The sequence below is a fragment of the Etheostoma spectabile genome, unplaced genomic scaffold (genome assembly GCF_008692095.1).
Source record: "Etheostoma spectabile isolate EspeVRDwgs_2016 unplaced genomic scaffold, UIUC_Espe_1.0 scaffold00008195, whole genome shotgun sequence".
In the NCBI taxonomy this organism is placed as follows: Eukaryota; Metazoa; Chordata; class Actinopteri; order Perciformes; family Percidae; genus Etheostoma; species Etheostoma spectabile.
In genome coordinates, this window is record NW_022603564.1 from 27,913 (window position 1) to 39,284 (window position 11,372).

At 38.0% G+C, this 11,372-nt stretch overlaps 1 protein-coding gene across 1 annotated transcript; it reads left to right on the forward strand.

Moving 5' to 3' along the window:
• The first annotated feature begins 2,132 nt into the window (after window positions 1–2,132).
• On the forward strand, window positions 2,133–7,370 carry LOC116678800 (NLR family CARD domain-containing protein 3). Its single transcript, XM_032508517.1, has 5 exons — window positions 2,133–2,248; window positions 2,654–2,738; window positions 4,041–4,145; window positions 4,645–4,745; window positions 4,903–7,370. Exons 1-5 carry the CDS (start codon window positions 2,242–2,244, stop codon window positions 6,552–6,554), a joined length of 1,950 nt encoding a protein of 649 aa, XP_032364408.1. The 5' UTR covers window positions 2,133–2,241; the 3' UTR covers window positions 6,555–7,370.
• Window positions 7,371–11,372: the final 4,002 nt, after the last annotated feature.

Consider the following 11,372-nt stretch of genomic DNA (forward strand, 5'->3'; position numbering starts at 1 on the left):
CCTTGCAGTTAAACCATTTATCTTACAATGAATATTAAGAATACTTCTGCATTATAGATGAACTGTCATGCCCGAAAGATAACTTAACTACTACTCGAAGTCAATGTGTGTTTCTTTTAAACCTGATCAGAATCATCGTTATATACCTTATTATTCAAGTAGTTCTTCTTGTGTACTTTTATGTATTTACTATTAGAGAAGTTGTCACACCAAATATTTCTGTACAGTATAAATTGATGACTGTCCTCTCTAATCTCCTTATAGCTGCTTAATTGTGGATGTTACTAAAACACATTAAAATAACTTACAGTACTACACGCCTAACAAAAATGAGAAAAACATGTCTGAAAACTGTTAATTTGCACTTCCTGAAGCTAACAAGGCTCATTTCAAAAGCTAAATACCAGCTCCAATCACCTGTTATCGTTAGCTTTAATAGGAACATACTGGTATCTGTTGATGAGATGAATCAGCTTCAGCAGCATCATGTATTGTGTTTATATTGTGTGAATTTGAGTGTCCTGAATATTGTAGATTTGTGTTGTTATTGTCAAAGTTGTTTTAACTTTTGGAGCAGACTGTGTTTCCAGTCACGCTCGAAACATGACTGTATGTCAGTATGTTGTTTAAAGGATATTATATCTGGTTTTATTAGATTTGGGATATTTCAGATGTGTAAAAACTTTTCAAGTACTCATATATCAAGGTATTAACTCTGCAAGGTGCCCAAACTTTTGCAGACGCCATTTCTTTGTTTTCTGTAATTTTTAAACTGTAAATGATGGAATCAAATTCCAACTTTTTGTAACATATTATACAAATGTCTAATCTGTCATTTGATGCCTTTTGGAGATTTTTCCATCTTTTCTTGGCTTCTTTATGCACATTAATACACATTTTTACCTGGGGGGCCCAAACTTTAAAACCCCACTGTATGTATGTATGTTACTTTATATGTATGTATGTTATATTAAAACATACACAGGTACAGTTATGTTGTCTCACTACTGATTTAAGATTGAAATAAAAAGAAAAACTGAAAATGTACTTACACGTCTGTTGTGTCTGGATGTCTCAGGCAGCTGTTTAACAGAAACACATTAAGCAAAAAATATGAATCACATCACTAATTATATTCTTGCAACTGCATTTAACATTGAGCCTACAAACTCAACTCATATCCAATAAATGCAACATCTACTTACACATGTATGCAGTTCAGTTGTGTACTTTAGCAACACATTGCTTTGTGCTGCCTGTGAAGCCTGCACATGTTGACTATTGTTGTCTTCCTCCACTAGATGTCACCATTATATTTCATTTATACTGTGTATTTGCATATTTTCTTTGACTCAGCTTTCACTGTGATTTACTGACTCTTCTAGTCTATTTCAGACATTTGAAGAGAGGTTTTGGTCCGCTCATCACTGGTGGAGGAAGTTGTTCAGATGATTAACCCTCATGTTGTCCTCGGGTCAAATTGCCCCAAGGACATGTCAATGTTCTTTTTAATTCCCCAAAATAACATGATTGATTCCACACAACGCTCTTTGCCAAGTACAAATCTCTACTTTCATTAATTTTGGGGTGTCTTATTCAATTTTATAGCAAAGAAATGGGTTTTGAAAATACTTTCCTTTAATTTTAGTCTAAATAATTCCTAATTACTGCTTTTCTAACTCAAACATTAGGTATAATTTCCTATAAATGAAGTTTATTGACCATAAATTCCAAAAATAACTGTAAAAATATAGTTAATAAGTTAGTGTTACGTAGTGTTAAACGTCAAAAAAGTAACAAAGATTGGAAAAAAAGCGTCAAAAGTGTTGAAAAAAAGGACAAAGTTATAAGAAAAAGTTCAAAACATCAATAAAAAGCATAAAAAAGTGTTGATTTTCAGATTTGACGGGAAGACAACACAAGGGTTATCTAGTAAAAATAGCAATAACAACAACAACAACAATGTAAAAATAAAAAGTGCAGAAATATTAAGAACAAAAACGTTAAAAGTTAAGCATCAAAAGTAGGCCTACTAATTTTTGTAGAATATCCTGGATCAGATTGTTTGTCTTAAAACACCATTTCCTATATTGACCTCCTCTCTGTCTCTCAACACGAAAGTGAAAGTACTGGTGCAGTCGTCCTCGACTCCATTTTGTCCCTGCTGTTGTAAGAGGACCACATCAGATTCAGTTTAGTTGAAGAAAACAAGGACAGAAGGCGTGGTTTTTCTTTTGTTTCATGAAAAGTAAGTCTTTATTGGGATTTGTTGCGTAATATTTAATCAGGTGGAGTTTGTCTGTGAGTCCTGATCGTCTGTTTGGGCTGCTCTACTTCCTCATGGCCTGAGGTGGATTGTCCTGAGCTGTAGATAAATTAAAAAAGTCGGAGTTTTATAAAGCAATGTCGCTAATACATATAATTATTTATTACCTCGAATATAACTGGCTTCACTCTTATTTGGCAGCATGCAGCTACTTTTAGTGTTTGGGCGTTTTTATTCAATATTTGTATTATTCAGTAGGCACAGGTTATAAAATACACAGATGGAAGATGGTGTAAAAAGTGAAAACACCTGCTGGATGTGTCCATGTGAAACATGTGTATCCTTTTCAAACCTATTGATTTGTTTTTAATGTATTTGCGCTATGAGTGGTCATGACGAAGAGGAAACGGCCTGACTCCTCCTCTTTTTCTGATGAATCCTTCCAGCAGCCAATCAGTGAGCCGTCCGTCAGGTAAAACCATGTTTGTGCTATTAAAACACCACACACACACACACACACACACACACACACACACACACACACACACACACACACACACACACACACACACACACACACACACACACACACACGATGTTATCTTTATGGAACATATATCAACAGTGTATGGTTTTCAGGGCCTTTCATCGTTGTGTATAAGTTCATTTCTCCAGCAGGTGTCGCCATTTTGATCATATTAATCGCTCCAGGGAGCTTTGTTTCCTCCATCACTAGAGTTGATAGTCTAGAACAGAGGGTCTTCAACTGGGGCTGCACAGAGTCAATGCAGGGGGGCTCCTAAATGATGTTAGTTTTTGTAAGTATTTTTCAAAAAATTTAAAAGTCTTACAGTAACATGAATCCAAAATAATATCAGCAAATACAAATCCCTACTTCTTACTGGCCTATAGGTTAGGGAGTCACTGAGGCCATCCACAGATACACGGAGGATTTATGTATGTTTTAACATTAATAGATGATTTATAAAATCAAACAAATATAAAGGCTATTTTAATAGCTTAGTATTCTATGCAGTAAACGGTATAAAGGCTCAACTCACGATACGATTCACGATTTTTGAAGTCCACGACACAATTTTTAACAGAATGAGCTGCAGACAAATGACAGAAAAATATTCATTTATTTATATAAACTGCAAAACCACAGATATCATTCTTATTTATGAATAGTGCAAATGGAATTGTACATTTTTTAAAACCCTATTTCCCCATGTGTTTGTGTCCAAGTGACTGATTGGAACAACAGTCTTTGAAATTGTCATTATTATTATTATTATTATTATTACTATTAAGAGCGAAGGCTGCAGACGAACATCTGCCCTACAAGATAACATTGCAGGCCGAGTCACATACCAATTTCGAAGATTATTATTATTACATTATTACATGTCATTTAGCTGTCGCTTTTATCCGAAGCAACTTACAATAGCTATGTATGTCAGAGGTTGCACACCTCTGGGTTAAGTGTCTTGCTCAGGGACACATTGGTCGATGCATCTCAGTGGGAATCGACCCAGATCTTCCACAACAAAGGCATGTGTCATATCTCCTGCTTCATCACCACACATCAGTTACTTAGACCCAAATGCATAACAAAATAGGGTCCGTAGGAGGAAAAAAGAAGGAAATTACCCTTTAACCAAGCCAAACCTCAACAAATATGGTGTACAGCTAATGCTTTAAGATATCAGTGAGTTTTAGGAAAAGGTCATTTGTTTGTAATTTAGTAAATAATACTTATCTTTTCTCTTAGTTCACAGAGGAGTGCAGCAAAGTCCATTTATCCCAGCGGTGACTCTCTGAAGAGCGATGGATCCATGTTCATGCCACTCAGTTTTGGTCTTGAAGAGATACAAAGGTAGTTTTAATGTATTCTGTGAATGAAAAATGTACATTATCTGAAAGCATGTTGGACCATGTGTTATTATAATTATTGAAAGGGCTGTACTCGATATTCAGAAGAAAAAGTGGTTTGGGATTGCCTCCACATGGCTCTCACAACCAACTAGTAGTGTGTTCCAGATGGGAGGGAGTGGGACTTCATTCTCTGCTCATGACACCATCACTCCACTTTATCTTTACACAGCAAATAGTTGTTTACTGCTGTATTAATGTTCGGAATATCAACAAAAGCACCTTTAAAGATTAATAATGAGATTGAAAGTGGCAAATCCATTTGTAACTGCATATATATATATATATATATATATATGGGTGTCTGCTTTTGGATAAGCATGAATATTTTTTTGAATTCGTAGATGTGTCTTCACTCTGCTCCTATCAATTCTTGTCTTTCCATTGACTTTATGCATCTGGCAAGAATTGATGTGTAATTTGTTTTTCATTTGTTCCTATAGACAGCGGAGTGAAGAGTCGTCCAGTGCAGAGTGTTTGGAGTATTTTAGGGATCCAGTCTTTTTAACTAATGGACACCAGAGAGATACTGTGGATGACACGTGTAAGTGTAACTATGTATTTCACATCTGGATACAGGCTCTACTTAAATTCATTTGATTTAAAGGAAACCACAGGTAAATGGCTTATGTTTTGGCCAACTGAGGCAATAGATAAAAAAGGACCTGTAATGAATCTGAATGAAAACTTTTTGTATTTAGTTGTTACAGGGAACAGCCATCGTTTGAAAGCAAAGAAGAATCTTAAAGAAACAATGCAAAAACAATACACCGTGGTGTACGAAGGCCATAGTGACCAACAGACTTCTCTGGAAAGCGCCTACACAACACTCTACGTCATCGCTGGAGAGAGTCGAAATCCACATGCAGAGCATGAGTTCAGGCACCTTAAACTTAAATTGGAACGACGACGATCTTTTACAAATTCAGTCGACTTCTGTGAAATCTTCAAACCGTCACCTGGCCAAGAGAAACCACCCAGAACCGTCCTGACGAAGGGCGTTGCAGGAATTGGAAAATCATTTTCCGTGCAGAAATTCATTCTCGATTGGGCCAAGGAGGAAGCTAACCAGGATTTTGACTTTGTTTTCCATCTTGCTTTCCGCAAGCTGAATCTGAGTACAGAAAACAAAAGCTTGCTTGGGCTCCTGACTGAGTATCACCCTGCGCTCCATGATCTGAAAGATCAAGAAGATTTCGTCAAAGCCAGGGTCATCGTGATCCTGGACGGCCTGGATGAAAGCAGACTTCCACTGGACTTTGAGAGCAAGCCGGTAACATCTGTCAGTGAAGTAACATCTGTGGGTAATCTCCTAGCGAACCTCATCCAGGGAAACCTTCTTCCTGATGCTCACCTGTGGATAACATCTCGTCCAGCAGCAGCCAGTCAGATCCCTTCAGAGTTTGTTGACCTGGTGACAGAGATAAGAGGGTTCAGTGACCCACAAAAAGAAGAATACTTCAGGAGGAGATTCAGTTGTGACTTGGGCCTTGCTGACAGGATCATTTCACACATTCACTCTTCACAGAGTCTCGACGTCATGTGCCAGATCCCGATCTTCTGCTGGATTTCAGCCGTATTATTTGAGGAGATCTTTGGGGGAGGTGAGGAAGCTGAAACCCCCCAAACTCTCACAGAGATGATGGCACATTTCCTGTTTGCCCAGACTAAACTCAGAAGCAGAAAATATGGCGAGAAGACTGAGGAAAACCAAGAGAGACTTCTGAAGACCCACAAGGGTTTTCTTCTGAAACTCGGCAAGCTCGCATTTGTTCAGCTGCAGAAGAACAACCTCATCTTCTACGATGAAGACCTGGGAGACTGTGGCATTGACACACGAGAGGCATCCGTCTACTCTGGATTTTGCAGTGCAGTTCTTAGGGAAGAAGAAGTCTTTTCCCTAAAAAAGATCTTCTTCTTTGTGCACCTGACCATACAGGAGTTCTTTGCGGCTCTTTTTGTCTATGACTGTTTCACAAACCAGAATACAAAAGAGCTCGGCAACTTCCTCGACCTGAAGGACAAAGAACATACCTTACTTGATCTTCTGAAGATGACCGTTGACAAAGTGTTGGAGAAAAAGAACGGCCACCTGGACTTCTTCTTGCAATTCCTCCTTGGCCTCATGGTAGAACCAAACCGGAGAGTCCTTCAGGGTCTGCTGACATCGCTGGACCCAAGCCAAGATACCGACAAGAAGATCTTGACTCACCTCAAGGCCATGCGAAGAAAGGCCCTCTCTCCAGACAGCTGCATCAACCTCTTCCAGACCATGGTCGAGATGAGAGACCACAAAGTCAAAGATGAAATTCAGGAATATCTCAAACTGGCGTCTCCCTTAGAGATTGGGTGAGAAGCTCAGTTATCCTAGAGGAGCTCGGAGTTGAGCCGCTGCTCCTTCAAGTCTAAAGGAGCCAGTTGAGGTGGTTCGGGCATCTGGTGAGAAGGCCTCGGGGAAGACCCAGGACTAGGTGGAGAGAGTATATCTCCAACCTGGCCTGGGAACGCCCTGGGATCCTTCAGTTGGAGCTGGTTGATGTGGCTCGGGAAAGGGAAGTTTGGGGTTCCCTGCTGGAGCTGCTGCCCCCAAGACCTGATACAGGATAAGCAGACAAAGATGGATGGATGACCTTGCAGTTAAACGGTTTATTTTACAATGAATATTAAGAATACTTCAGCATTATAGATGAACTGTCATGGCCGAAAGATCATTTAACTACTACTCAAAACCATTGTGTGTTTCTTTTAAACGTGATCACAATCATCCTTCTATACCTACCTTATACCTCATTATTCAAGTAGTTCTTCTTGTATACTTTTATGTTAACTATTAAAGAAGTTGTCACACCAAATATATCTGTACAGTATAAATTGTTGACTGTCCTCTCTAATCTCCTTATAGCTGCTTAATTTTGGATGCTATTAAAATACATTAAAATAAGTTACAGTACTACATGCCTAACAAAAAGGAGAAAAACATTAATGTTAATTTGCACCTTCTGAAGCTAACAAGGCTTATTTCAAAGCTAAATACCAGCTCCAATCACCAGTTATCGTTAGCATCAACAGGAACATACTGGTATCTGTTGATGAGATGAATCAGCTTCAGCAGCATCATGTATTTTGTTTATATTTTGTGAATTTGAGTGTCCTGAATATTGTAGATTTGTGTTGTTATTGTCAAAGTTGTTTTAACTTTTGGAGGAGACTGTGTTTTCAGTCACACTCGAAACATGACTGTATGTCAGTATGTTGTTTAAAGGATATTATATCTGTTTTTATTAGATTTGGGATATTTCAGATGTGTAAAAACTTAGAAATACATGTCAAGCACTCATATATCAAGGTATTAACTCTGCAGGATGCCCAAACTTTTGCAGACGCCATTTCTTTGTTTTCTGTAATTTTTAAAGTGTAAATGATGGAATCATAATCTAACTTTTCGTGACATATTATATGAATGTCTAATCTGTCATTTGATGCCTTTTGGAGATTTTTCCATCTTTTCTTGGCTTCTTCATGCACATTAATACACATTTTTACCTGGGGTGCCCAAACTTTCAAACCCCACTGTATGTATGTAGGTTACTTTATATGTATGTATGTTATATTAAAACATACACAGGTACAGTTACGTTGTCTCACTACTGATTTAAGATTGAAATAAAAAGAAAAACTGGGAATGTACTTACACGTCTGTTGTGTCTGGATGTCTCAGGCAGCTGTTTAACAGAAACACATTAAGCAAAAAATATGAATCACATCACTAATTATATTCTTGCAACTGCATTTAACATTGAGCCCTACAAACTCAACTCATATCCAATAAATGCAACATCTACTTACACATGTATGCAGTTCAGTTGTGTACTTTAGCAACACACTGCTTTGTGCTGCCTGTGAAGGCTGCACATGTTGATTATTCTTGTCTTCCTCCACTAGATGTCACCATTATATTTAATTTATATAGTTTATTTGCATATTTTCTGATGACTCAGCTTTCACTGTGATTTACTGACATTTGAAGAGAGGTTTTGGTCAGCTCATCACTGGTGGAGGAAGTTATTCAGATGATTAACCCTCATGTCGTCCTCATGTTGTCCTCATGTTGTCCTCATGTTGTCCTCACGTTGTCCTCACGTTGTCCTCATGTTGTCCTCATGTTGTCCTCACGTTGTCCTCATGTTGTCCTATATCAATGTTCTTTTAATTCCCCAAAATACCACGATTGATTCCACCCAACGCTCTTTGCCAAGTACACATCTCTACTTTCATTTAATTTGTGGTGTCTTATTCAATTTTTAAGCAAAAAAAAAACCATACATTCCTTTTATTTTAGTCTAAATAATTCCTAATTTCTGTTTTTCTAACTATTGAGACAAGGGGAAAATGTTTTTCATGGTCATAGGTAGACACTCAGGTTAAAGACTTGTCGTGTCGTGGTATATTGCACCGGCCAGCCACAGCAGCAGTGTTACAGTCATCTTTTGTGTCTCCTCTCTCAGAAATATGTAATAAAAACACACACCTCCGAAACCTTTAACCTCAACGAAGAACACGAAAAACACTATTGTGAATAGCAGGGATTTTTAACTATTGCTTGAATTACTGTTTTAATAAGCTACTTGCAACAGACAGTGTTATTAGATTAGATTAGATGATACTTTATTCATCCCACAGCGGGGAAATTCCTTCGTTACAGCAGCATTTTCTACAGTAAGAGCAAAAAACAAACACACAAACAAAAACAAGTAAACACACAACAAAAACAAGTAAACACACAACAAAAACAGGCAAACAACAGACAATGAGCAGAAGGTAGACGGAGGTAAAGTGGCGTCAAATAAAGGTTTTGTAAAGTAAAGTGCGGTTGCCATAGTACAAAAAACAACAATATTGCAGTGTAAGTAACTGATGTTAAATTAAAATGAATATGTAATTAAAGTAATAAAGCAAAAGTAGGTAACCATAATATAAGTTATATTCACCTGTGACCATAAATAATATTGAAAAAGTTAGTACTTGTAATGGAAAGATATAAAAACAGATATTAAAGATATACAGAGAGTGTGTGGAGTAGATGAAACACAGGAAGAGAATCAGTTATCAGAGTTGGTTTATGTGTACACAAACACAAAGGACTGCCCACCTTGTCATATTGGGGTGAATGGCCCACTGGTGGCAGACAGACAGTGGAGGGTGGGGCAGTCTGGGTCCCAGCTGTCCTCCGCCCCCGGGCCCACCGAGACAGGGTGGGGCTGCTTCGTCCATGTGTCACAATAAAAGCCCTCCCCTGACCACAAGAGAAGAACGAGACGAGGCTGCAGGTGAAAGTTAACATTGTAAAGGTGCTCTTTGGCCCAAAAATCAAGAAAGCAGTGTTTACTTTGAAAAAACCATGTGCAATAAGTAGATGATTGTCAACGAACACTAGCACTAATAAGTCGTTATATCTTGTTTAGTTTTTTTAACCCTTGTAACTGTAAATGCACTGTGTTTATAATAGCGCTTTTCTAGTCTTAACAACTACTCAAAGTGCTTTTACATCTACAGGAACCGTTCACCGAGGCTGCCGTACGAGGTGCAACCTGCTCACCAGATAAACACATTTACACTAATAACTCAGGGTGAGGGTGGGGCTGCTGCTTCATCCATGTGTCACAATAAAAGCCCTCCCCTGACCACAAGAGAAGAACGAGACGAGGCTGCAGGTGAACGATGATTTCACGGAGTAAAGTTAAGATTGTATAGGTCAAAAATATCAAGAAAAGCAGGGTTCACTTTGAAAAACCAGGTGTCATGTGTAGAAGATTGTCAACAAACACTGGCACTAACAAGCCGTTATATCTTGTTTTTGGTTTTTTAACCCTTGTAATGGACTATTTAAATAGCGCTTTTCTAGTCTTAACAACTACTCAAGAGCTTTTACATATTACAGGAACCATTCACCAAGGCTGCCGTACGAGGTGCAACCTGCTCATCAGAGAACACATTTACACTAATAACTCAAGGGTCAGTGCCTTGCCCAAGGACACTCTGACATGGGACTGCAGGGCCAGGGATTGAACCACCAACCCTCCAATAGGCGGGCAACCGCTCTACCACTGAGCCACAGCCGACCCCGTGTGTTGTCCTCCTGTCAACCATGAAAAAAAAACCCACAACATTTTGGTCACTTTTCATTTCAACATTACATCAACATTATTATCGCTCAATATTTTCAATGTTTCAAACATTATTATCGCTTTTTCCAACATTTTTTGTCACTTTTTCAATGTTGTGGGTGCTTTCCGTGATGTTTTTTTACAAAGTTTTTTGATATTTTTAAAGTTGACATTTTCAGAAGTTATTTCAATCGCCCATTTTTTGTGACAATTTTTTTTTAACTGAAAATGGGGTCAATTTGACCCAAGGACACCGTGAGGGTTAATCAATATAAAAAAGCAAGTGTTAAAGGGAGTGTGTGTGTGTGTGTGTGTGTGTGTGTGTGTGTTTTACAGGGAATTAAGGTGCCAGACTGTTTCTTGGCTGGTTCCCAGTTTTTATTCCAATCTCAGCTAATTGTCTTCTTCTTCAAGCTTTATATTTATTGCATAATCATTACATTAGATCATAAATTGCTGTCTGTTTCACTGGTTATTTATGATACTAAAGCTTGATTAATACCAGATTTTTTAAAGGCCAATTTCACTATCAAAGTTTAAAAAGTCCCGACAACGATATATCGTCTCGACAGTCATTCCTAAAAGTAAATAAAAAATAAACTATTTGATACTTATCCCTTATAACATTTCTGTTCTGTAATTTCTTGATTGCCATCTGTTACATCAATATACTGTTATTAACACTAAACATTAAACGTCAAACTTCCTTTAAGCTTTTTTTTCCAATACTATCTGTCAAATTTTAATTAATTTAGGCTAGTAAATATGTTGTAGCCTAATTTGTAGGGTTATTAATGAGTTATTTGATTAAGCTGCAGCAGAATGGACAATTTAACTAAATGACTGTCAGAGAGAGAGAGAGAGAGAGAGAGAGAGAGAGAGAGAGAGAGAGAGAGAGAGAGAGAGAGAGAGGACAAAAGACAGAAGGAGTGGTAGAGTGAGCTAGACAATGACGGATAGAGGGAGAGAGAGGGAGGGAGGGACGCTGTCATCACGTAGAGCCGCGG

What these genes read in the sequence shown, in the direction of transcription:
- LOC116678800 (XM_032508517.1), top strand. An exon ending in ATCAGTGAGCCGTCCGTCAG is followed by an intron (nt 2,739 to 4,040) that starts GTAAAACCATGT and finishes CTTTTCTCTTAG; the next exon opens with TTCACAGAGGAGTGCAGCAA. An exon ending in GGTCTTGAAGAGATACAAAG is followed by an intron (nt 4,146 to 4,644) that starts GTAGTTTTAATG and finishes TTGTTCCTATAG; the next exon opens with ACAGCGGAGTGAAGAGTCGT.